This window comes from Lagopus leucura, unplaced genomic scaffold (assembly GCF_019238085.1).
Source record: "Lagopus leucura isolate 7727_CA_CO unplaced genomic scaffold, USGS_WTPT01 Super-Scaffold_100157, whole genome shotgun sequence".
In the NCBI taxonomy this organism is placed as follows: domain Eukaryota; kingdom Metazoa; phylum Chordata; class Aves; order Galliformes; family Phasianidae; genus Lagopus; species Lagopus leucura.
The window spans coordinates 26799702-26827318 of record NW_024962334.1 but is presented as its reverse complement, the minus strand read 5'-3'; the positions used below and the strand labels follow the sequence as shown (position 1 = coordinate 26827318).

Here is a 27617-nt window from a genome sequence, read left to right as displayed (position 1 = left end):
ATGCCGGGCGCAATTGGGCCGGGGGCGGGCGGCGCACGGAGCCTCTACCGGCGGATCCTGCTGCTGCACCGGGCGCTGCCGCCCGCCCTGCGGGAGCTGGGTGACCGCTACGTCAAGGAGGAGTTCAAGAAGCACAAGGCCGCGGGGCCCGCAGAGGCACGGCGCTTCCTGCGGGAATGGGAGGCAAGTGCCCAGTGAAGCGGCGTTCAGTGGCTGCCCGGCCCGGCCCCGCGGGTGGCGGGGGAAGCTGCGGCGGGTCGGGCCGCCTGGTAACTCTGGCAGCCCGGGCGGCGCTCGCTGGCCGTGCCCGGCCCGGTTGTCCCCGCGCTGCCGCAGCCCGTGCTTGTGGCGGGGCACCCCGCTCCCTTGCCCCGCTGGCAGCCCAGGGCAGCGCTGGGGGTCTGTCGTTGCCTTGTAGGCGTGTGACCACAACTGTGCGCGCATCTATATGTAACAATTATATAATTAGCTATCTGTGCGTGTAAAACAGATGTGAAATTATGGGGTGTCATTTGCATGTATGTTACATAAATATGTATGTGTATATAGCTACACGTGTAGCTGGTTGTATAATTACAATTAACTAAATATACATGTGTAAATAGCTTCCACATGAACTTGTATTTCATTTTTGAGTGGTATTGTTGCCTTTACAGAGAGTTCCTAGGGCAGCAGGCGTGATGGAGTTTGAACAGTGTGCAAAGCTCTCAGGCACAGGGTTTGGATTTTGGGTGCTCGTGTGTGGAACCAGGACCTGGACTCAATGATACTTATGGATCTTTTCCAACTTGCAGTATTCTGTGATTCTGTGACATTTCACAAGTGCCGGAGGGGAGGGAACTCTTTAGGTGGCTGGGTGCCAATCAGGTGCTGACAGATCAGTAAGCCCAAAAAAGGCCACAGAACAGGGAAATGTGACAGATACTCCATAAAGGAAAAGAGCTTTCAGTTAGAGCATCCAAACAATGATGAAAGACATACCTATATGAACCAGTAGTGTGCCTTTGCAGACCAGAAAGCCAACCGTATCCTGGGCTGTTAAAGGAAGCATGGACAGCAGGGCAGGGGAGGTGCTCCTGCCCCTCTGCTCTGAGCTGTGAGACTTCACCCGTAGTACTGCATCCAGATGTGGAGTCCTGAGTACAGGAGAGACATTGACCTATTGGAGTGGACCCAGAGGATGGCCACAGAAATGATCCTAGGGAGAGAATGCCTATCCTATAAGGACAGGCTGAGAGAGCTGGGGCTGTTCATCCTAGAGATCAGAAGGCTCTTGGGAGGCCTGAGCGTGGGTTTTAGTATCTAAAGGGAAGATAAGAAGAAGAGGATAGGCTCTTTAGCAAGGTCTGTTGTGATAGCATAAGGGGAGATGGTTTCAGACTAAAAGAGGGAAGATTTGGATTGGACATAAGAGTAAGTTTTTTCACGGTAAGGATAGTGAGGCACTAGCACAGGTTGCCCAGAGAGGTGGTGGATGCCCTGTCCTTGGAGACAGTCAAGATCAGACTGGACGGTGCTCTGATCTAGCTATAGGTTTCCCTGTTCATTGCAGGGGAGTCGGACTAGGTGACCTTTAAGGGTCCTTTCCGACTCAAAAGATTCTAGGATTTTATAGACAATTAAGCCTCTAGTTAATTTTCATACTCACTGAAATGTTTGTTTTTTTGACTTTTGCTTTTTATTCTTAAAATTATTTTCCTCGCCAGGGAGGAAAATTGAATTGTTTTCTCTGCTCTGTGTTGGGAGTTGATTAGAACAGGTGGTGTGCAGAGCTGCAGACTGATGGATGGAAGGGTGCTGGGGGAGACCTGGCCCAACCATCTATCTGTTAGGTACGCAGTAGCTAAAATGCAGGGAGTAATGCAGATCCATTAACCCAACACTGGGGTGTAAGAAGGAAGGGAGAGTGCTGCCTGGTATCCTCCTTAGAGGAAAGGAAGAAGTATATTTTATTTGGTGCTTACCAACTGATTGATGCTGAAATTGGAAATTTGATATCTTCTTTGCAAGTGGCTGATTCTATTATAATTCTCAGTTGCAATTTATTTGGTAGTGCTCAAATGTTTCTGCTTTGCTGTTTCCAGTCTTAGCATGAGCTAAAAAGACAAGTTGCAGGTTACTATTTTCAGTGGTAAAATCTTCCTTACAATATTTTTTAAAAGGAAAACGATGTTTACACTGAGATATTTTTAGCCATTTCTGTGAAGTGAACAAATAGTGAACACCTTTCTCAGTTTAGAAATGTTTTAGAAGTAGATTACAGAGAAAACTGGGAAAAATTAAATTATGAGGAAAGGAATGTGAATTTTGAAACCTGGCATGCATTGCTATTAGTTATGATATGTTCAAAGAAATGAAACTAATTTAATAACTGTTTTGAGTGCGTGAGCACTAAGAACTTTGCAAATACACCTTTCTTCTAACAAGGTGCTGGGATGTATTAGCAAGTGGTTAATGTGGCTCTTCTCATCTTTCCTTTAATCTTTTGTTTCTTTCCGGGATTTTTCTCCCCCAGATTATTATCTGTTTCAAGGGTGGAATTTCTAAATCAGACCTTTGCATTTCTGGCCTTTGGGACTGTGCCTCTCACAGCGTGCTGTGGTTTGCGGCCCCTGAAGGCCTGAACCAGGTAGCTGAGGTATTCTGTAGAAGACTTGGATTAGCCAAGAGCAAGATTAGCAAGATGCTAATGGTGCTGGTGGGCTGATGGTTAGGCTAGATGATCTCAGTGGTCTTTTCCAACCTTAATGATTCTATAATTCTTGTTAAAACTTCTACGGTGCTTTATGGATGTCAACGGTTTATGGGCTGGTCCGGCCCAGTTCCGTGACCAGCAGGGCGGAGGGATCTGCGGATCCGCGCCTCTGGGAAAGGGGAAGCAGGGGACCCCAAAATACTTGAAAACAACAGCACTGATCTGAGGTGGAACAAATGATTTTACTAAATATAGTATTAGTAAAATACAATGAGAGAGGGAGAGAGAGAGTCTGTTTGAATTGTATAGACCTCACCACAATGCTGGGGTGAGAAGTGCAGTCCAGTTGAGTGACTGAAGTACAGACGGCGAAGTGCAGATGGCGAAGCGCAGGCGGCGAAGCGCAGATAGCGAAGCGCAGACAGCGAAGAGCAGGCGAAGAAGAAGGATCAGGTGACCTTGCTTGGAGTTATATCCCCTTGCTGACCGCAAAGTCTCCTGGGGAAATGTAGTTCTTCTCCGACGGACGAACATTCGGCAGATATCAAACCCCACCCCCAGTGCATTACATGATGTTATGGTGTGGAATACTGATGACCAAAAATCATAAAACCGTGACAATGGATAGGGTCAGACCTTGTGTGTGGGAAAGTGCCTGAATATGCTGTTTTACAAAACAGAAATGGAGCTGAGCTCCTAGTAAGATATGGGGTGTGTTGAAGGTCATTGGTTTGAACACATAGTCTGTGTTTGTAAGGTTGTTGTCCTCTTATTTGATCTGTATTTACAAATTTACTGTTTAGCAAACTGCCTAGCATTTTAATCAGTCATTAGGGTTGCTTCCAATGTTTTTTTCACCATGCTATTTTAAATCATGATGCTGTTTCAAGAGAACTGAACACATGATTTGTTTACCTGGGAAAATAAACTGTGCAAATCCCCTTTATTTCTCCTGAAACATGGTGAAAAACTGGAATCTTTTAAATGCATTAAGAACAGCCATTAGAGGAATTTTATTTTTACAGGGTGTTCAAGCCACTGTAGCTTTTAAAATTGCTACAGTTCTTTAATATTAGGTTCTGTTACACTGCAGTAAGGAAGAACCCAAATCTCAGCGAAGAAATAGGATGGAGCTTCTAATTCTCAATGGGTGCAGTCATTTTGAACATCCTTACAGTACACAGAAGCACAAGTAGAACATTGAAGAGAGATTTCTTAGGTTAAGTTTAAACAGAAATTGAAAAAAGTGTTGAAAAGACCCCCAGATAGTATTGTCTCAGTATGTGGATGATTCTGGAAGAATTCCTGTACTGCCCTAATACTGCTGCAGTATCAGTTTGCATTAACAGGGATGGGAAAAGAACTCTTTGTTTGGTTTATAGAGAAAGGGGGAGATTTATTGTTCTATCACAATTTGTGCTGGTGGAAAATGCCATTTTATGGCAAATCCAGACTGACTTGAGTTTATAAAATAGATAATCAGAACTGGTAGAAATACTCTGCAGCTATATGCAAATTTGTATAAAAGTAGAACAACATAAAAATTGTGTTTTTCCTGTCATTTCTGTTGGATTAATGCTTTGCTTCTTGAGACCCATTGGGAAATATTAAAGGGAGTTGCAAAGAAAGCACGCTTTGTTGTTCAGGAATTATGGCTGTTCAGGTAGATTCAAATTAAGTATATCAATTATTAACGTATGCTCCTTCCTATTTTCTAAATATTTAATATTTTAATTAAAATAATTGGTACTCACTTACAGGAGGTGGCTGATATAATTAGATTGATAGTGATTATTACCTTGGAATGGTATTGAATTAATGCTGACAGATATGGTAAGTGAATTAGTTCAACAGTCTTCTAAATCATATGGTAGCTGATGAGAACGCTTACATAAGAATAGGTAATATTAAGGTAATATTGATTACTTCATTCCAGGTTACAAATGACATAATGTAGAATATTCAGCTAGGTAATTTAAGTATTTGTTTTACATCGTTTACATAATTCTTCTTTTAATTTTGAAATAGGTAATTTCATACTTACCTTGTTTAAAAAGTCTGACCTTGGTAGATTGGAAAATCTGGACTATCTTGAGATAAGCAGAATCATTCTGCAGAATTACATGACATTTTCTCACATCAGAGAGATAGAATAAATTGTCTTTGAAATGCTTTGGCCTTTTTTCACTCAGAAAGTCTTTTTATAAGCTTTCAAATTAACTGAGACTGATTGGGGAGCTGGCATCTGCTGTTGTACACTGAGAAGAAAGGTGACTATTTTTCATTCCTGTTAATATGGCTGGGCATTATATGGGCAAAATTAAGATGAAATTGTATCTCTCTATCTGGGGAACTGGTCCCTTAGCCTCTCAAGAATGGCTAATTTTTCTAGTTAACGTGATATCAGAAATGATAAAAGTAATTATCATTCATCAAAATTGTTTTCAGTTTTGCCTGGCACTTGCAGTGTTTGATTTGCTGGAATGATTTATGGCATGGACCCATAATATCTCTCAGGGCACAGCTGTCACGATGCATCTCTTTCTGCTGGTGACTGGGTCTAACAAATGTTTTCCTTCTTATTTCTTTTGGCTAGTATGATCTTCCTTCCCCCTTTTTGATTTATTTTTAAGCTTCTTGCAATCAAAAGCACACTGAGAAATTGAAATGAGAATTTGAAGAGCAAATGACCAAACAAATTGACTGGGCAGATGAGGAAGCTGTTGCCAGTACTGGAATCAGACTGGAACAGGAGTGGAATGTGGGTTGCGTTTTCAGCAAGTGTATGGGCTGTGTAAATCTGCAACTGCTGCTAACCTTCTGTATTATGCTGTAAGTTTCTGTAAAGTACATTATATGAGTGATCTTCTCTTTGCCTGACAAAGAAGTACGTATTTTTGGAAGTGAAATATGACTTTAAGGTTTTTGCCATTTTATGACTTTTATGAAAATTGTGAAATAGGATTTAAGAGTAATATTTCATTGTAACATTACCGGATACATTGGAATTTGCTTTTAGTGTTTTTTATGACTACCTGGGTGAAAACTTTCTTATTAAGAATAAATTCCTATTGAGACTTACATATTTAGCTGCTACTTAGGGTAGCCACTGAGTCTTAATTTGTAAGCACTGAATTAGAGGCAGTTTCCTTTATTTTCTTTGATATCTCTCAAGAAGCAGGAAGGAATTTCTCACTTCTCTGAAAGCTGAATAGTTATGGCTGATAAATGAAAGAGCATGTGGGATTTGAATATGGCCAGATGCAGGGAATCATCCTGCTGCCCTGACCTTGCGCATGGAGCCAGATCTGAAGTCTGCCTGTGTAAGATGGCAGCTTTTCCTTGTGGCACCCAGGGTTTGATGAGCTCCCTGAACCAGCTATTATGTCCAAAAATCCCTCTGACAAAAAATAAAAATAAAAGAAAAAAAGGAAGAACAACAGCAACACAAAAAAAAAAAACCAACAAAAAAACCCAACAACCAAAGAGCAAAAAAAAGCAACAAGAAAACCAAATAGCCAAAGAACCAAAATGAATCGCTATAACAACATTTCTTGGTAATGAAATTCCTTGGCTTCACTCCCATCCTTCCAGTGCTCCTTCAAGTGTAGGATTAGAAGCAGGAGTGGGAGCCCGCTTCTCTTCTGCTAAGGCTCCAACAGCCTGGGGGTTTTCTGATGCGGAGGAGCGGCCTGGCATGTGTGGGGTCTGCACCTCATGGGAATGAGCATGGAGTACTTGTCAGCTAGAGAACAGTGTTTTCTCCACCAGATTCCTCTGCCCACTCTGACGCCAGCGGTTCCTTGTGTGTTTGTGGCTCTGGGTTGGTGTGGTACACCATTTGATTAAGCCGCTCAGTTTAACTTGTATGGAAATATACCACTTTTTTTTTCTTTTTTTTTCTTCTTTTTTTTTTCCTGTTTCAGTAATAGTGTGGTCTGGACTTAATGGAAAGTAAGACTTAAAGGCAAAACTGAGATTTTGTTTTAGACCTTGATATGTATTTTCCAAATTCATAAGCTTTGACATTGGTATTCTTAATGCTTATGTTACCATGCCAGTTATGCAACCAGATAACTTGCATCTCAGGGTCCTGAAGGAACTGGCAAATGTGGTTGCCAAGCCACTCTCCATCATTTTTGTAAAAGTCATAACTGTTGAGTAAAGTCCCTGGTGACTGGAAAAAGGGAAACATGGCTCCCATTTTTAAGAAACAGAGAAAGTAAGACCTTGGGCACTACAGGCTGGTGAGCCTCACATCTGTGCCTGGGAAGGGCGTGGAACAGATCCTCCTGGTAGCTATGTGGAGGCACACACATGATGAGGAGATGATCTGAGACAGATGGCATGGCTTCACCAAGGGCAGATCTTGCCTGAGCATTTTGGTGGCCTTCTTGGACAAAGTGACAGCATTAGTGGACAAAGAAAGAGCAACTGATGTCATCCACCTGGACTTGTGCAAGGCTTTTGACATGGTCCCACACCAAAACCTTATCTCTAAGTTGAAAAGATATAGATTTGAAGAATGAACTATTCAATGGACAAGGAATTGGTTATATGATCATAGCCAGAGGGTTGTTGTCAAAGGCTCCATGTCCAGGTGGAGACCATTCACTAGTGGTGTACCTCAGGGGTCAGTCTTGGAACTGGTGCTCTTCAACATCTTTAACAGTGGCAATGATAGTGGGATTGAGTGTATCTTCAGCAAGTTTGCTGATGACATGAAGTTGAGTGGTGCAGCTGGTATGGCAGAAGGAAGGGATGCCAGAGGGATCTGGACAAACTTGAGATGTGGGCCAACATGAACTGAATGAGATTCAACAAGGGCAAGTTCAAGATTTTGTACTCGCAGGCGTGAGTACAGACTCAGGGAGAAGAACTCATTGGGAGCAGCCCTACTGAGAAGGAATTGAGGGGTTCTTGTGGATGAAAAGCTGAACATGAGCCAGTAGTGTGCAATTGCAGCCTGGAAGGCCAACTGTATCTGGGCCACATCAAAGGAGAAGTGGTCAGCAGGGAGAGGGATGTGATTGTTCACCTCTGCTCTGCCCTTGCAAGGTCCCATACTGTGGAAGTGTCTGACAGTACTGAGTCACATATACGTGTCACAGTAATGAGTACTGTGTCCAGGCCTGGTGTCCATAGCATAGATGTTGAAGTGGATCCAGAGGAGGGACACAAAAACTATCAGAGGGCTGGAGCAGATCTCCTGTGAAAAAAGGCTGAGGGAACTGAGCTTGTTTAGCCTGGAGAAGAGAAGGCTCCAGAGAAACCTCAGTGCAGCCTTCCAGTACTTAAAGGGAGCTTATAAACAGAAGGAAGACTGACTTTTTACACAGTCTAATAATAATAGGACAAGGGAGAATGTCTTTAAGCTAGACGAGGGGGGAGATTTAGATTAGACGTTAGGAAGAAATTCTTCACTCAGAAGATGATGTGGCACTGGCACAGGCTGCCATTGAAGCTGTGGATCCCCATCCCTGGATGTGTTCAAGTCCAGGTTGGATGGGGCTCTGGGTAGCCTGAGCTGATGAGTGGCAGCCCTGTCTACAGCAGGATGTTGGAACTAGATGATCATTAAGGTCTCAAACCATTCTGTAGTTCTGTGATGATATGTGTTGTTGTGTCTGTGCATGTAGCTGGTGCAGTGGCTGTCCTGATAGATGTGTCAGTCTGCTGCTTTATTTGCAACTGTTTTGATACAACAAGAAGCACTGTGTGAATTACTGGGGACACAGCAAATGGTCGTGGCTGCCAGTCCCTCAGGTTATTGTAAACTGTGGAGTAAATGCCACTGAAGTGGTAGAACTTAGTATAAATATGTGGTGTGCAAATAGTTTTATAAATTTTAGATAATTTGGTCATTGTATGCATTCGCGAAGTATAGGCAGTGCCTTTGATATTTTGTGTGGGATTAATTAAGCCTGAGCTGTATGGGAAGTTTTATTAATTATAACTTCGATAGAGAAGCTGAGATTGCTGTATAACAGGTTGAATCTCTAATATGTGTAACAGTTCACTCCTTGCATTCAATAGCACTTGCCTGGGAGATGAGCAAGGATCTTTATGTTAATGCTTGCAGATTCGCATGCTTCAGAGGAAGTTCTGTGGCTGCCTGCTCGTGGAAACTTTTCTGATGAATCAATCCAGCTTTGTATCAGCCAGCTTGTGATTAGATGTCTGAGTAAGAACATGGCAAAATCAGATGCTGTAGCAACATGCACGGGAATGGGATGTTTGCAGAATTGTGATTTTAAAAGGTAATTCAGATTTCCATCTAGTGGTGGTATTAAATTCTGTCTAAACCAAAGGAAGCACAGCGTATTCATAACTGTGGTATGTGAAGCGTTGTAATACTTGTGTATGTGGTTGAAACTTAGGAAATAAAAAGCCTAAGGATGCAAATTATGTACTTTTACAGCGCGTAACTCTGAGAGCCTCCAGATTTCTTTTTTTTTATATTGAAGTTATAATAATCAAGGGTCAATTATATTAATGGTATGCATTCAGATAGTACTCTTTGACTCTAGCAGTTTATTTAATTGCTGCAAATTAATCTGATTCTACTTCATCAATGTTCTGTGACAGACATTTCAAAAGGTTTGATTTGATACAGGTCTAGAAATCCTTACCAGGTTAAGTTTGCAGATGGAGAAAATACCTCAATAACACATCCACCAGTCTTTTGGACTTGTATTTTAAGACTGTAGCAGGTTGAACAGAAAACCAGGTTTAAACCATATTTGTAAATTTATAAGGATTTCTGATTGTTTATGTTTAATTGATACATTCCTTCTAACATTTGTTTGGCACTTGTTTGAATACTGCCAGATTGTAGTGTCTATAAGCGTGGTAGGTGTTCCTATGTTTTCAATGCATTTCCACTGTCAACATTGTATAAACACTGCCAACTTACCACAAGTGCTGTCAAGTACTGTATTTTGTAATTACTGCAGTAATATCACGAGTGCTGTAATTGCATGTACTGTATGGATATGCTTTTCTGTTCTGTGCGCAGGCACAAAATTGATATTTCTTCTGTGAATTAAAATGGAATCAGGAGCATATCTAAATATTTCTTTCAGAATTGCTTTTTCACATTTCAGCATTATACGAGGTATCTACAAGTCGTTCTGTACAGATGGGAGGAGTTTCAGAGCCCTGAACTTGTGCAGCACATCTAGATGTGTAGCTGATATGTTTGGACTCATCAAGGCTCCCTTATACAGTTTACTAATGTTAGTGTCAGTTTTGCCAAGACACCAAACCTTAGATTTCAACTTCATAATCTTGTCTTTTGTAGCATCTTTATCAATCTTTGTTTTGTTTTTGCTGTCTTTCACAATGCCAAAAGTTTTGTGTGTTTTAAGACTGAAGCTGATTCTATGTCTTCTAATTGATATTCTACCATTCGTACTGCAGCTCACTCCTACACTGAGCAGCAAATTTCTGGCAAAACATTTTTATTTCTGTGTCTGGAAGTTGCTAATTAAAAAACCACTTTTTTTTTTTTTTTTTTTTTTTTAAGGACATGATGGAAACATTTATTTAATCTTAGCGTCTGACAACATTTGTATTCATTGATTTTTAAAGGTCATTTCCAGAAGTTAATGTCAATGAGATTTTTCAAATGAACTGTTCATTATACTAAAAGTTAGTTGCAAGTAATACTACAAACAGACTTTACTTTTATTTTTAGGCTTAGTGATATGTGGAGAGCTTGAGTGCTGATAATATGCTCATTTCTTGTTGCAGAGATACTAGTGAGAGACAGAGCAGACAAAGGCAAATGTGCATGATGCACTTTTTACCTTACCAGGCTAAACCTCTGGGTTGATCTTCTACCCATCTTTCAAGAATGGCTGGTGCAGTAGAATCATAGAATCGTTTGAGTTGGAATGGGCCCTTAAAGGTCACCTAGTCCAACTCCCCTGCAGTGAACAGGGACACCTACAGCTAGATCAGAATGCCCAAAGCGTGGACCAGCCAGACCTCAACTGTCTCCAGGGATGGGGCATCCCCCACCTCTCTGGGCAACCTGTGCCAGCACCTCACTATCTTTATTGTAAAAAACATTTCCTTTGTATCCACTATAACTATCCCCTATTTTAGTATAAAACCATTTCCCAAAATAGATGCACGTTCCCTTGTTACATGTGATTTCCTGAATGATACAAAATTTATACACTGATTTTATGCTTTTTTTCCTTCCTGAATTATTCTTATCCATGAATTAGAGGAAATTAACAGGTGATTACATCATTGCAATATTATTTCTTTATTCTTTTCTGAATTTCTACATTTTTCTTTTCTGAATCTGAAGCAGAAGAAGGGTGATGAAAGGGTGGGAACTTAAGACAACTCTCCATGACTGTCGTGACTGAAGGTGCTGAATAGTGTCGGTAGTATTAAAATCTGCATAGAATAAATCAGAGCAACTGCTTTGTTTTCTGTAGACCACAAAATGCCACTTAGCTCATAATCAAGCTTTTGCCTTTTTCAGTTGCACAGTGGAAGGCATATGAGTTATGTAATTGACTTGAGTTTGTGTGCTATATGAGGTGTAGTAATACCATCTGTATAGTCTGTCTTGATGGAAGAATTTGTACTACATTAGCAATCTTTCAGGCTCTGTCACCTTCTGACTTCTGTCAATAGTGCCCTCACTTGTAGTTTGATAGCTGATGTTAGACTTTGGTGATACATCAGAAGTGATTATCGTTCATAAGATTGCAGTTTTTGAAGTGTACACGTGATGGCAGCAAATACCTAAATTTATAAGGCACGTTTATCTACTAAAAATTAGTAGGATTTTGAATTTTCTAATATAAATTAGTTAGAATTTTCACAGCTTGAATTATTGTTATTTATTGAAAACTATAAATTCATTAAAATACTGCTGAAGATTTTGTGAAGGCTTTTTAATTCAAAAATTATATTGCATTTTCTACCTTCTGTGGCCATAATCTATTTAGTGGTGTTTTCTGGTTTTGATGTGCACCAGAGTAGTTTGTTACTGGAGCAGCAAAAGCTGGTAGCTGCCCAGGTAGTTTGCCATGTTTGGTGGTGACCCTCTGATCCTTCGTAAGAGAAGAGGAGACGCACACCATTCTTTTGTCCGTCTTTGTGTTTCCCTGGCATTCTACCTGCTGACTCCTTATTGTGCTGAAATTTGCTTTTCTGAAGCCCGTTGTTGGTTTTTCTCCATTTGAGAAACATGTCTTGTCTCTCAGTGGAGACACCTCTCATAATCTGCTCCTACCTCCCTCACATTGCTCAGATTACATCTCCCAGCTGGATCTGTAGATGAGTCAAACCTGCTAGAGCAAACTAATCTGACATAAACACCCTGCACAAGCTGCTGCTATATTGAAGTGAAAAAATCCTAACCAAATTTGAGGAACTTAATAGCTGCTGGTGTGTAACTCTGCTTCTGACAGACATTGATGTGGTAAGAGTCCCTTTTTTTTCCCTGGAGCTGGAGTTCTTAAAAATGTTTTACTCATTGTCTGGTGATCAAACAGTTGAATGTAATTGGTTTTCTTCTGTTCTTCCTCTTTAAGCCTTTCTCTGGCACATTTATTAGCTAAATGCTTTCTTCTTCCATAACAGATGCATGCTTTTGGCATACTGTGTTGCATTTTGTTTTTCATTTCTTTTTCCTGTGCCAATCATTCTTTCTAAGTTCTCATTTGTTGTGTAGATCACTAATAAGTTTTCCACCAAGTGTTCTTGGTCTGATGAAAGGACCCAGTGTGTCCCTATTCCTGAGCATGCCTCATCCACATATTGGGTGCACACGGAAGTGAAATTCCTTTGCACTGCAGCCCTCTGCTTTCCAGCCACAGGCATCTGCTGCTGTGGGAGCAGGGAGGGAGTCCTCACTGGAGCCAGGAAGACGCCTCAAGTCTTGCTTCACCTCAAGCATCATGTGGAAAACATAGGTCAGCCTTAGGCCGTGGTACCAGCATGTTGCTTTGTTCTTCTTTGTGCTAAAATTTCTTGCCTTGCTCTATGTAGTTACTTCATTTACTGTAGTTTTGAATTTGTTTTAATGTGTAGAATTTGTTTGAAGGTGTCTGGCAGAAGAATATGATATCCAGTTGTTTGCTCGACCTCTTGAATTTTTAAGTTCAGTTGGTTGTTGGCAGCGAAGCATACCGTTGAGCTTTTTAACAGCCATTGTGATGAGTTACTGTAAGAGTTGGAGAGCCATGATGTGAAGAGTTTTAATGAAATAATGAATATATATTGTATCCTTAATGGTTTAAAGAAAGGAGATCTTGTATAGCTGTGTTTGTTTTTTTTTCCCACTGCTTCTGCTGCTGATTAATTGATGAAAAGAAACTTAATGGGCAGTGTCATGTCCGTGGGCAGTACTACCTTTGTTATAGCTGAAAGAAGTTTCATCATTAAGAAAAAGCACTGTGCTCTCGATCAAGAAGGAATGAATGTTGCTTTGTGAAAACTGTGAACATTGGTTATTATTTTTTTAAGCTTGGTGAAACTTGGTGAATGGGGTGCCTGTCTCCAGCAGATGCCACTCCAAAACAGGAGACTAGTTTCCCAAATTGACCAGCTAGAGGAAAATAGTTGTGGTGGCTCTTGTTTCTTAGAAATGTTGGTGGCAGTTTGCCTGATATCGTCTTTGTTTCCATTGATAAGAACAACCTGTGCTGTAAACAGTTAAATATTTATCTTTTCAAATGGAGCTGTATCAGCAGAGAGAGTAAGGTGTTTCTGTTCTTCTGTATTGAGTAAGGTGGAGACTAGAAATCCTGGGACTCGAGAAGTGTCACTGGAGGGATTCTGTGTGGCAGAAAAGTGCCTGTGTCAGGATTGCTGAAAACCTGTAACAAGGCAATGTCTTAGAAACACAGGGCTCAGTGAATTTTAGTAAGACACACCCTTACAAAACCTTCACAGACATGTTGAGAAGAAGATGGCCAAGTTGTAGACCTGTCTGCTAAGACATACTGGGATGTATTCATCAAACAGCAGAGGTTGCCAGTATCTCAACTGGCAAGATCTGAAATAAGATTTTACTAATGAATTGATCCAAACAAGAATGTGACCGCTACCTTGTTTTTCCCTGAGTTGGTGGTGGCACAGCTGTGGTGACAGGACACTGAGATGCTTTAGGCTGGAAGGTGGCCAGATCAGAGGGTGGTGAGTGAAGCTGGAGGAGCAAAATTGATCATGATAAGGTGTTGTCTGTCTGGATTGTGGAATAGGACCCCAGGAAACAGATTCATCTGAAGAGCTTTCAGGTTAGTGAGGCAAACAATGCTTAAACAATTTCTGTGTTTCTGGTACAGAGAATGTTGGACAAAATAATGCATTTCCAGCATGCTGCGGTTTGTAGCGCTGCTGGCAGAGGTAGGGAAGGCATCTGTTAAATGCTTTCTAGTTTTCTTGCTATTTCATTTTGGCTCGCTAGATAGAATCCTGTCACACTTTAGAGGTTATTGAAGGTGTGCTTGATTCCTTGTAAATGTTCATCTGATACTTTGTGGCTGCTGTTGCAAAATGTGGGCTGCATTTCAGCTGGAAAGGAGGTTTTGTTCTTCTTTCCTCTTGCGTGTTGGACAAGCAAAGCTTTGATGGCTGTTTTAGTGAGAAAAAAGATAAATGCATTCTGTTTCTTTACTGAAAATCTCTGCCAATGAAGTTTTGAATTTGTTGCAGAAGAATTAGATGGAAACTTAATGTAAAAACTAGATTATACGTACATTCACAAAAAGCTGGTATTCTGATTCGGCTTCAGTAAATCAACTGAAAGTAAATATTCGCCTTCTTGCTCTCTCGTGCCCTGGGCTTGCTCTTCTGAAGGCTGAGCAGTGCGGCCTCTCAACCCTTCCTGGTGCAGCCCATGCTCTGGCCACCGCTTTGCTGAGGTTGCTTCTGTCAGACTCTCTGTGCATGCATTCTGTTGAAGTGGATGGCCCAAACTGCTCTGACTGGATAGTCCAAGTGAGATCCAGCCGAGGCTGCTTGGAGCAAAGGGCCCGAGTGAGATCCAGCCTGTAGTTCTCCCAGTCTGGCATCCGCTGTGATGCTGTCTCATGTGACAGAAAAAGCTGCTTGTGTTGGTTTTTGTTGCGTTGTGTTTGGGTTTTCAAATGAGCAGCTGCATTACTTTTGATTGGGAAATGATAAAATGTTCATTTTCTTAGATGATGTGGAATTTTTTTGCATGTTCTTAAGCACTGGACTGAAAAAACACTCTGGCAGAATCCTGAGGTTCTGCTGCTTTGAGGGGGCTGAGAATTTGTTTCTTCTTGCTTTTAATACATTTTTTTCCATTTGGGATTTAAATGATATATCTTGTATTAATTAGATAATAGGTTGGGAAGTTCTTGGAAAGTAGTGTTAGCTTCCAATTTTTTTTTAATTGTTTAAGTAAAATCATGCATGTTTAGCCATTACCTGAGAAGAATATTCATGTCTTTAATGAGATTAATTGCACGTAATATGTAAGCACGTAGTGGCAGCAAGTCATTTCTGCTTTTACTTCACAGCATTCAAAAATAGATGTTTGATAGAATTTTTAGGTAAGTTTTAATTTTTACTGGTGATGCAGAACCTTGGTGTTATTTTGTTTTTCCAAGGTTACAATTGTATCCCTACTTTTTTATTGAAGAGCTTACTGAAAGTGTGTTACTGTGATGTGTAGAACGCTTGGTCTTTTGACATCCAAACCCTAATAGTATTAGACCTTTCCTTGTGATTTCTGAGAAAAGATTTAACTTACAGTTTTCCAGTGTTAACTGGAAAATTCCCAGAGCTTCTGGATCTGAAGCAGAATTAATGACAGTGATAAAAGCCAGAAAGCCATAATTTAAATTTGCATTCACGATGGGCTGGTACTGAAGTGCAGGCGTGAACTCTGGAGATACATGTCAGCATCCTCTGTGGTACAGCCCATTGCTTGTTTGCCATCCAAGAATAACAGCACAAAGAACTGAAAATCACACTGCCTGGTTTCGCTCAGTTATTTGTTTAATTTGTATGTAATGTAACTGTGTAGATGTGATGTTGGCTGCAATTTTTGACAATGTTTGGTATGCTTTAGTTTAATTTGTGAGATTTGGTGTTATGGAACCAGCATCAGTCATATAAATTACATATGTGGCTGAAATGAAGGTTAATGTGCTGAGCAGTTGCTGGAAAAACCTTTATGGCAGTGGGCCAGGACTTAGAAAGTAGGGTCATGCTGGACGTGGGTGCTGTTTCCATCCTTAAGTTTTATCATTTTGTTTTTCATGTTTTGTTTGTGCACTTATTTGCACGCATATGCACTTCTAATGCACAGCAACAGATAAAGGTAGGATTAAATTAAGCATCTACGTCTGTATAGACTTCTTGTTTGAAAATCAATTCTGTGATATTGATGACTTAGTTCCAGTTAGTTGACAACATTACAGTTTTAGGATGCATTAGCTAAACTGGAATCAAACAGTGCTTCATCTGAATCTATTTAGAAGGCTAGCAGAAAGCATGCAACAGCATTAATGGTTTTAATTGTAAATAATAGCGCAAATGAGCTCTTTGAATTAATTTGGCTTCATGTTTTCTTTTCACCTTCAGATGTTCTTATTCACTTGTGCCAGATGACTTCTTGTGACCCCTTGTGCTATTTAGCCACCCCATTTGCTGATTAGGGCCTTTGCTGTAGCCATGCATCCATCAGAAGCACATGTTAACTAAGTTACTCACCAAAGATTTCTTTTTTCCTTAGTAATGACACTTTACTGTTTTCATTTGTGAATAGACTGCTTGTAGGCAGTGTTGTGGAGGGAAGATGGGATCCTAACGATATTTCAGATAGGTGTGATATTCTTGACAGCACCAGTGGCAGAACTTTCCCAGGCCAATTCTACGTGTACCAAATGCAATAAAACACTGTGCTGCGTTCTGCAAGGAAAGGTTTTTTGTTTTTTTTGCATAACTGTGGTTTTTGAAGTCACTCCTACAATGGATATAACAAGCAGTTACAAGGAGATCTGTTTTGGATTTTTCTCATAAATGAATACAGTAGAATGCAGATGATCCCATTGCTCTTCTGTAGAAAAAAAAAGATGCACAGAGGTATGCATGTAAACCTGTATAATAGCCTTATATGGCTAGTACAGCTTACTTCTAATAATATAGCTTACTTTCTGTAGCATAAATCATATTTAATTGAATAAAACATAAAAAAACTAGACCTTTTAGACTAGACTTATTAAAACACTACTAACTAAAACACCCTAAGTTATCATTAGTATGTTTCAAGGGTAAGCATCTCTACATTGTAGATAATGCAAATGTTATTTAAGATTATTTACCTGTGTCTTCAGGTAACTTACTTGAGAGTTTTTCCTGTTAGCTTTCTTGATCTAACTCTATAGTGAATCCTGTGACTAAACAGCAGTCACTTAACTGGGAGTTTAAGTGAAATAGGTGTCTCTGAAGGCCTTTATACTGAGTGGAGAATGAGACAAGAAGTCACTGTGATTATGATGGAACTGCCTGCTTGTGAGCAGATGGGCACAAGATCTTTTCTATTTTTTTTCTTGATTAGCAAGTGAAAGTCATTGACGTGTAGGCAGCTCAAAAATACTTCAAGTTCTTATTGTTAGAACAGCGTTGTATTGCTTTAAGCAGCTTCAGAGACATTGTAAAGCTGTGCTAATGTAAGCTGAGATAATTCCTTGATGTTGAAAAGTCTTGAAACACAAATTGAGATATCTCAATAGCTTAAATATTCTCTGAATGGTAGAAACCTTGAGCAAGTTTTATTCACATTCCCAGTGAATGGCAGATAGAGATTTTTCTAGATCTTGATATGTAGTCAGTTTGAAAACTCCTCTTTTCCAGGTCATTGTACGCACTAGAAGAACGTGTTTCCCAATAAGGCACAGATAAAAAAATGCAGCAGCTTATCATTCACACTAATGAAAAAATATCTTCGTATTAATGTGGAGAGAGCATTTGAACAGATGCAGATGTGCCATACCAAAATGATTAAATAGTACTGCTTAACTCAGAGCAGAGGTACTTTATCTCGGGAATTTCAGTGCACAGATAGAACTGATGTGCTGCACTTCCCATTTCTGCTATCATCTATTCAGGGAAGCTGTTCCTGCTCCAAATGTCAATACCTTACCCAAAGCTGAACAACATAGCATGTGGCTGTTGAAGCACCTGGGAGGTTGGCAGCCACAGAGCAGATCTAAGCCAGTCGGAGTGATCTCAGCATGGTGTATTTGCTTTTGTGAAATGTTGCCTTGATGTTTTCCCTTATTTTTAAAGATCTTTTAAATTGTAAAGCAAATTAACTTATGTTCCAGTTCAGCAATACCAAGCGTGTGAAAATTTTTTGGAGTAAGCAGGCAGTCTGAATTATTCTTGTGAAAGCTTAAGGTTTTCTTGGCTGAATGTTCATTCATCTCAAAGTACATACAACCCTATTTGACTTACTTGGTTTCCGTAGCTTGTTTTTTGTCTCATTTAATAATTCAAAGGAAGCCACCTCTCATGTTAAGAACACCTTGTACATGAGCAGAAACAAATAAGAAGCAATGAAACAAGATTTGGATGAGTTCATTTTGAAGTATGTGTTGTACAGAGATTATAGGACAGTGTGTTCAGGCTTGAATTTTGTGATGTATTTGATTTTCCCAAGAGCAGTAGAGAATATTTTGTGGAGTTTTTCAGAGGTGCTTTCAAATTAGTTCTCTCTACAGGTACTTTCTTAAATTTGGGAACTTGTTCAGCAGGTCAGGAGTTGGACTCAGTGATCCCTGTGTGTCCCTTCCAATTCAGGATATTCTGTGATTCCATGATCAGTGAAATTTTCTCGCTCCTTTTGCACTTCATCTTTCCAATCTTTTGTTCTTCTGTGACAGCTCAGCCCTTACTTGCTGTAATGTGAAAGATGCTTTAAAAATCCTCTTTGGATAGAAAGATAGAGAGTGGCTTGTAGATGATCACAGTGGTTTTTTTTATTCCCCAAATCTGGAGGTTTTGATATAGTAGAGATGCATCCTCTTTTACAGCAGCTCTTAAATACACTGATGATGCATTTGCTTTCTTCAGTGAAAAATTCTGGCAATTTCTGAAATAGTTCAGAACAAGTTAAAAACCAGGTTAGAGTTGTAGGCTTCAGAGTTTCTTGATCTCCGGAAACAGGAAAAAAAAAACAAACAGGAAAAAGCCCCAGCACAATATTAGGGTTATGTTTAGAAAGGCAACTTAATTTCTCTGACCTTTTTGTCTGCACTATTATATCAGAAGACTTTCTGGCTGCACGCTTGTTATATTGCCATAATTTAAGAAAATAAAGCAGAGCAGAGGACCTTCCATTACAATTTTGAGAGCTGTAAAACAAAAAGGAAGGAAGAGCTGTGGTATGTTCTATTAGGGAGTATAGGAGATTTTTGAAACAATTTATTTAATGGAAATAAGTTTATATGTGTACAAAGTGTATTTCTTATCTAAATGTGAGTGTCATCTAGCATCCTTTGGTGCTCAGCAGCAAGAACAGGAAAAGAACTTGCCCAGAGTGTAGCACAGAGGCTAGTGGGTTAATCCTTTTGTCTTTTAACAAGTACACATCAGTAGCGTGAATAAATTGTCTTTACTGCAGTGCGGTTTTACAGATATAAACCAGTATGTTGTCAGTTGCTTTAAGGAAAATATTGTATCAGCATGCATTTATTTTCATAGAAACGATGTATTGCTGCTATTTAGAAACAACACGGACTGCATTTTAACAGGATGATTTTTGTTAACTGCATGGAGTTATTTCTTCAGAGTAGAACTTAAAAATTCCTAGACTGGATGACATGCTTGTTTAAGTAACACCCAAAAAGGATTCACCTGTGTTTCCCAGCAGCAATATGTTTTTTATTCTTGAAAGAATACGAGTCCCCCTGTACGTAAGCTTTCTTTATTGACAGCTAGTCACTTTCATTGTGCTGCATGAGGAACACACCTTGCAATGTGTGTGTGCCATTTTGTTGGAAAGGTGGGCCCATAATCTTCCACAGCCCATTGCTTGTCTGCCTTAAGTACCACTGCAGGGTGTACATTTCAGTCAGTGTTACTAGAGGGAGGTGGTGGAGTCACTGTCCCCAGGGGTTTTGAAGAAACGTGTGGATGTGGCACTGAGGGCCATGGTCAGTGGGCATGGTGGCGATGGGTTGAGGTTGGACCAGATAATCTCAGTGTTTTTTTTCCAACCTTACTATTCTATGATTCTGTGATTTTCAGTTGCCAAATTTGCTTTGGAACAGAGAGTATAGAATATGTTCAGCTGAAACTGGGGATGCTTCTGTCCATCCTGAGGGATAGATCTGACGTCCTTCAGATAATAACTTTCTGGACTGCTTATTAAATATTGCCCATAAGGTTTTACCTAATTCATTCAATCGCATTATTCTTGTGTGGGTCCATTTCAGTGAAAAATTCAGTGCACCCTCGGCAGAAATGTTATTTGTGGTGTCATTGAAATCAATGCAAGGCGCCTATTTACAGATGAAATTTTTGTTTATACTTGAGATTTTTTATTGTTGTTCTGCTACCTTAAAGTTTTGGCTCTAATAAGCATACAGGAATGTGAGTAATGGAAAAATAAGGATACCAAGTTTCTGTATGTATGCTTATGCTTCATTGAGTATAAATGGAATAGAACATGCATGGAAGGCCTTTCAGTAGTATCATCAATTGGGATATTTAATCTTCTGCAGCTAGCAGTCTGGAAAGTGATGTGGTTGTCTTGGAAACAGGCTTTATTTTGCTTTTGCAAATACCTAAATATGAAATCATTGTCTTTGAAAATCGAGTAGTGATATGATACATTCTCAAAGAAATAACAGCAAATGTAAGGTGCTTGTCCTCTTTTTGAAGAATTGATGATGTTTCTATTGTGTGCTTTAATTGTGGTTGTGTGACTGTAGTTCTAAAACAGAATGTAGTTTTCTTTAACCTAAAATGTCTGTTCTTATTGCTGATATTTGTCTTGGAGTTAGCTGCAGTAAAACACTTTGCCAAGATTTTCTAGCTTAATATTTAAATAGAAATATTGCAGTGTAACTAGTGTACTGAACAAGTTACATTCCTAAAAAAATGTACTGATGCTATCATTTCAGGTCTTATCCCTTGCCCCGCTTTAAATGAACAGCTTGTGAGGAATCCTTGACTCTTCTGTGAGGCTGTAGCACAAGACTTGCCAAACAAAATACCAGGAGTAGAGGAAAGTGCACAGGATCGCAGGAGAGCTGCCATGCACTGTGTGAAGTGTGAAATCAAATCTGGGTGGATAAATAAGCATCTTTCACATTGCTGAGGATTTAGTAGGATTTGTATAAAAATGTGAAACAGTATTCATGAAAGAAGTGTGACTTCTGTTCTTCAGTTTATTAAGTTCAATAGGGTTTTGATGTATTTCTCTTTCAAGTATTTTTGTGTCTAGCACCAATTTAAAGAGCTTTCTAAACGTTGGTATGTACTTCGGAGAAGGCTTTTTTTTTTCTTTATTTTTCCCTTTCATTCTTTTATGGCTTATTTTTAAGGGAAACTTACAGATTGAATTTTGCAGCCTGTCCATAGGAAGAGAAGAGTATCATAGGAGCTTGGCAAGCCACTGGAACTCAGTTTTCTGACCATCTCTTTGGTCTTACTTCCAGTCTGTTCTTCCTGTTCCATTTCCTGTGCTGTGTTTACATTTCAGTTTGATCTATTTTCAGAACTGAATTGGTCAATTTATTTCTCCTTAGGAGTTCTTCTATCCAGCATGTCGCAAAATCATGGAATCATAGAATGGCTTGGGTTGTAAGGGACCTGGAGCATCATCAAGTTCCAGCCCCACCCTGCTACAGGCAGGGCTGCCAACTGCTACATCAAATATTAGATCACATTGCCTGGGGCCCCATCCAGCCTGGCCTTAAACACCTCCAGAGATGAGGCATCCACAGCCTCTCTGGGCAGCCTGCTCCAACATCTCACCATTCTCTCAGTAAAAATCTTTTCTGTGACATCTAATCTAAGTCTCCCCTCCTTTAGTTTAAAACCATTCCCTCTCATCATATCACTGTCTGCCCACGTAAAAAAGTTTATTTCCCTCCTGTTTATAAACTCCCTTTAAATACTGGAAGGCTGCAGTGAGGTTTCCACACAGTCTTTTTCAGGCTGAACAAGCCCAGTTCCTTCATCTGGTCGTCTTAGGAGAGATGCTCCAGCCCTTGGATCATCCTCATGGTCCTTGAGTGCTGAATATTCCTTTCTCCTTCACTGGAATTAGCTCAAGTTTTCTCTTTAAGACCTAAGACGAAGCTTATTGACATAAGATAAGATGATCTTAAAGACCATGGCTGCTATCAGATGATGCAAAAAGCTTTTAGAGACCGAAGTTTAGGCTTTGATACATAAAACTTATGTTGGTATTGTACGTCCAGAAAGAAATGATTAATCACAGCTTGTTCTTCCACAAATGACAGCTAAGTCACTCTGATATACTCTAATGGGGTAATTGATATGTGTTTACCTTGATGGTCAAACCACAAACTTTCCACTTTTACCTCATATTGCGATCTCATAAGTCTTATATGAAAAAGGAAATTAAAATAATGCATAATTTAAGCCGTAAGCAAAGCTGAATTGGTTCTTGAACTTTTTTTCACATTTTTCTAAATAAATGTCATTTCTTCCAGTTTAACAATATTAGTAAACTGTGTTAAAAAAGGAGTCCATTTGTACCTTCCTGATCAAATAATAATTCTCCGTGCTGATTACTAAGTAGTACATAATTACATTCCCTGGCTCCATTTTAGCTGAACAATTTTTCATTCTCTCCTTCCAATCTGCAAACGAGCAAGCAACCAAAAAAGCCAATCTCATATGGTACCAGTTCATTGTGGCTGCAGTGTGTGCATCCCTGTGTTACTGTGGTCACTGCCCTGAAGTTTTGGTTGGTTTAGCATCAGTCCTGAGTCTCTTGGGAAAACTTGATGTTCTTAAAGTTATCTTGGCTTTTCTTTCCTGATGAAGTTTTAGAAAACTTTTGATGTTTTCTGGTTGTTTCCAGTCTTCACAACCCAATGACTTTGTACTGCTGAAATCTGTTTTAGCCCTCTGTGTTAGAAATGGTGATGTGGTTTTTCACCCTCAGAAGTGAAAATGTCATGTAATTCAAACTTTTCTGAAGATGAAAAGGAACTGAGAATTTGTTGGTCACGTGTTTCACTTGAGGGTGTTGCTGAGTCTGACCTCAGCAGGGTTCCCAAACAGGAAACAGACTCCAGAGGAGGGATTACAGATTCATTCAAGGATAAAAGGTATTTTTTTGTCTTTTTTCTTTCAAAAAATAGTCCAACTAATAAACACATTCTTTTTAGCACAAGAAAGCAAGAAAGTTGTTTGAAGCCAGTTAGAGAAAGGAATGTAGTGATGAGACCCTCATGTCTGAAGGACGGTTAGTCAGGTTATCATGAGTTGAAGAAGAACCGTGTCACCCCACACAGCCTGGGTCTGCATGTTTAGTTTCTCTTAGACACGTAACATTCATCAGTTTTACAAAATCCCATTGCAAGTGGTAAAATTTGTTCTTCATGCAGCTTGTGGTTACAGCTCCTCCTTAGTTACCGTTTGATCTGTTAATTAGAAAATACAGGATTTTGTTCAACCTGCATTTACTTTTGGGGCATGAGATGTCTTCAGTGGTGGGATAGGTTCTCAGCTGCTCCCTGCTCTTGGACTTGTCTTGGACTTGGTCTTATAAGGTACCCGGTCTGTTTTATAAGTCGTCATTGTTCTGTACATAGCAAACCTCTGAATAAACTTACGTATTTAACACACTGACTTCTGCGTAACTTTCTATCTTTAGCTTCTCTATTATTAAGAAAAAACATCAAGAATGTCTGAAATTTGAAATGTAAAAGAAACAGCAGATTTTCTGGCTTGTACAAGCTTTCTGAAGGTGGTAAGTAGATCTTTAAGTATTTTTAGCCAGATTGCTTTCATGGAATGTAACTCGTGAGTCAGGTGAATGAATCTGGCATTGCGTGCCATGAGCTGTGCTGGGACTCTGCTCCATATCCTCTCACTACCCAAGAGCTGGAGTTCACAGTTTGCTTAATTTGAGCAGCAGAGTTTTGTGTGTGCATGCAAGGAGGATTGGGATTTTATTTAAGCTGTACCTCCAGCAAAACTGTGTGAACACAGGACACAAAGAAGGCTTGCTTATCTTTGCTGTTGTAATTTTGCACAGCTCTGCCTCTTCTATTCAATATTAGGCAGTGGACTGTGTACCTATGGCATTAGTAGTGAATCAGATGCTAGATCAAGAAAATGTAAGAAAAAACATTGGCTTCTGTCATAAATCAGCTTGTCATTAGTTTTTTTTTTCTTGTATATAAATTTATAGCTTAGCCATAGTTTTATGAAGATACCTTATTTCTAGTGCTTTAGTTAAATGGAGCATGGTGTTCCTGGAGAGGCCTCATTGTAGCTTCTGAATGTAAGTGGTGTTTGTTTCCTCAGAAATGAAATGTTTGATCTCCTGCCATTCAGATGTTGATGATGTCCATGGCTATGTGGTGAATCTAATAGCATCTCCCAGCAGGAGCTGTGTTACATCAGTGACCTAAATCACTGTGGCCCTCCTCTGGCTGTGCTCCAACAGGTCCACATCTCTGCTGTACTGAAGACTCTGGATTTGGACACAGTCCTAATGCTTTGGAATTTCGTGAGCTATATCCCCCATTTAAACACCACTTCTCTGAATATTTTGTCTGCAATTGATACTTAATTAGATTAACAGAAAACAAAGCAAAGAGAGATCTTTTGGGGAAAAAGAAAAAAAAAAAAAAAAAAAGAGTAAGTCAGCTACAGAAATCTGTCTGAATGTATGTGGAAACATAAATCCAGTGTCTCTGTGCAATCCAAGCTGAGGGCATTGCTTGCTGTGCTGTCCATTCACATTATTGTTTCTTCACACTACAGCCCTGGCAGCAGGTGTAATATTTTGCAACAGAACAGGAATTTGACAGGCTACAATTTGGAGTTAATTTCCAATGAGTGATGTGGGTGACCTGCCGGGCCAGGCTTGTTTTTAGATATCATCTTGAGGAATGGTTTAAAATCATTTGATATCACTTCTTGATGGCTGGCTGAGACGTTGAACAGGGCAATGAGCAGCTGCTGCTGCTCTGTCCCAGTGATGTTGTTTGATCAGTGTTATGTCATTAAATTGGCTGTAAGTGAAGATATTTTGGAAGAGATGAAGGCATCAGCTCTATACAGTGTTCTACATGTTAAGCCTACCTTTGTGGAGGACGCCAAAGAAGACAGAGGAGATGGTTGCCATTCTTCCCAGTGCAGATGGGAATTTAATTTTTATTTTACCTTATAATTAAATCATACATTTTGCTCAACATTTCATATCATATCAGGTGAACGCTAGCCTGTCAGCGTGTATTGGGCAGGATGGCAGTCTGTCCATCTGGCTGTCAGGCAGCAGAGCTTTTGTTTGGGCAGTTGGGGCTTTTATTTTTGTATTTGATTTCTTCTAAACCTTGTAAGCAACAAGCTGACACCCTTTCCTTAATTAGTGATATTCTAAAACCTCGGCTGTCACCCATCCCTGTGCCATTCTGATAAAACAGAGGAAAAGCTGTGTATTCACTTCAGATAGTGACCTTCTTGGAAAAAAAAAAAAAAGGTGGTTATTGATTACAGTAAATACTTTGTGAATTTCTGTAGCAGACAGCTACAGAATCCACGTCATTCAATCTCACGCCACAGTATTGAGGCAGCCCGATGGTTGAGCTCAGCTGCTCTCCTGCTCTCCTCTGCTGCCTCATGTACGCTGAGCATGACTCTGCTGTGCCTGCAGGCTGGTCTGTCTCCAGCTTTGTTTCTTCTCTCTCACGTACTGTGAGCACAGTGTGAACTGTAACTGGAATAAGATGCCCTTGGAAAATCTGTCGGAGGTTTGGATCACAGTTGCCAGAGAAGGTTTGTTGTATTTGGAAGATGTAGCTATATGTAAAATAAAAAAAGAAAGGAAGAAGTGATTTTCCTTGTTTGAGAAGGCTGAGCAGGGGTTTGTTTTGGCTCTGCTGTTAGAGGAGGTGCTATTGGTAAATAGTTACACTCTGTAAGTTCTAAGGAAAGCTAAAGTAAAAGCAAAGATGCTGCTCCTTCTCATTGCCGGGTACAGATTGTGATCACCAGATTTTGTGGTACATTCCTGAAAGAGCAAACGTAAGCTTCCTTCCCCTCTCCTGTTATATTTTTAAACTTATTTCTGATCTTCATCTGGAGTTCTGCATTACAGTTCACGTGCAGTGAGAAGATGGTGCATTTTCTGCATTCAAGCTGAATCTTAAGTGACAGAACAACGTATCAGCACATGGTGGAGTGCTTTGCTGAGGGCACTGCTTCCAGGGTAGAGATTCTTTAACACTGATGGCTTTTCTCTGTTAGTAACAATTTGAGATACGCTGCGTATCTTGTTCTATCTGTTTCAGTAGCTGTATATCATACTTCACAGTGGGTAAGATCCCACTGACTGGGGTGCATGCTTCCCTTCAGAAGATCATTGGGGAGGTTCACTTGGGGCAATGCAGTTTAGTCTGTCCGAAAGGAACACGACCAAGAGAAGTTCTCATGTTCAGAAGACCCTCTGGTCTTTGTGTCTTCGGTGATTGTGTGGTTCTTTCTGAACAAGATGTAGTTTTTGTCATTTGGTGTTGGTGGATTTTCATAGGCTGTGTAAGAGTATGATTGTATGGTAAAATGGTGTTAAAAGAAGTTGACAGGAATCCTGCACGTGTCATTTTTGTGACCTTTATATCCTCTCTTCATAGAACTATGCAGCGCTGATATGGCAACAAATTAATGACGACAAACAGAGCTCGAGAAAAAAGGCTGCATTTGGAATCCAACTCACAGAAGAAAAGCTTAATGACTTCCGTGATGAGCAGATTGGGCAGCTGAAGGAGCTGATGGATGAGGCTACCAAACCTAAGCAAAAAATCACTATTTCTGAAGACTCCGAACACAAAAGCTGAAAGATTCTGAACATTTGACTTAATGCATACAGAACCATTTTGAAACTTCCTTTTCCAGCTAGGGTAGAATGTGATTTCTGTGGAATGATGGCTGCTGCTGCTGCCATAACCTGTCTGAAGGTGGTATCTCTGACTTTATGCAATTATGTTTGGTAAAATGGAATCATTATGACAATTTTATGTTAATTGCAGTGTTTTTGTTTTTCTAATGGAAGGGGGGGAGACTTAAAGAATTTGGTAACGCTAATTTGATGTTTTAAAAATAGAAGGTTTTAATTTTAATCAACTTGGAACAAAACTTCTTTCCATTTTTACATCATCCTCTGCTGTGAAGGGGAAGGTACAGTTAACATTTGTTTTTCTGATGTGGATTCAATGGACAAGAACAAAAGTTGCTGAACAAAAAATGCTGAAGTGCATTCATTTCAATGGAAAGAAATGATCAGTATTAGAAACATACTGTTGTTAATTCTTCTTCAGCTTCATTGTGAAATGTGCTTTAAAATAAAAGATGAAATTCATTATTAAATTGATTCTGAAGAAATCATTGGTTTATGAATGAAATTATTTTATTCTCCAATGCATATCTTTTTAAAAACCGTTCATGATTTTGTTCTGTTAGAGTTCAAGTAATCTTTAAAAGCTTTGTGTCCCATCCAACTCGTTATTTTATGCTGAGCAGAGTTTATAAGCAGCTCAGTTGCCAAAGTTAACCATTTCATAATGCAGTGTAACAAACATCAGTGATATTTGGTAATGGGTCAGCCGTCATGAGGACCATGCATGCCTATTGTAATACACTGTTGCAACTAAAAATGACAATCCTACTTCGTCTGCTAAGAAAACACCTCCCTTACTATGCA

General features: G+C 39.8%; 1 protein-coding gene across 1 annotated transcript; it reads left to right on the top strand.

The window, feature by feature from the left end:
- On the top strand, positions 1–27298 carry SDHAF3 (succinate dehydrogenase complex assembly factor 3). Its single transcript, XM_042889272.1, has 2 exons — positions 1–183; positions 26551–27298. The coding sequence occupies exons 1-2, from the start codon at positions 1–3 to the stop codon at positions 26752–26754; spliced, it is 387 nt and encodes a 128-aa protein (XP_042745206.1). The 3' UTR covers positions 26755–27298.
- Positions 27299–27617: the final 319 nt, after the last annotated feature.

Excerpts from the sequence above, each read along its gene's own strand:
- SDHAF3 (XM_042889272.1), top strand. The coding sequence starts at position 1 with ATGCCGGGCGCAATTGGGCCGGGGGCGGGCGGCGCACGGAGCCTCTAC. Across the intron at positions 184-26,550 it reads GCTTCCTGCGGGAATGGGAG|AACTATGCAGCGCTGATATG; the intron begins GCAAGTGCCCAG and ends CTCTCTTCATAG.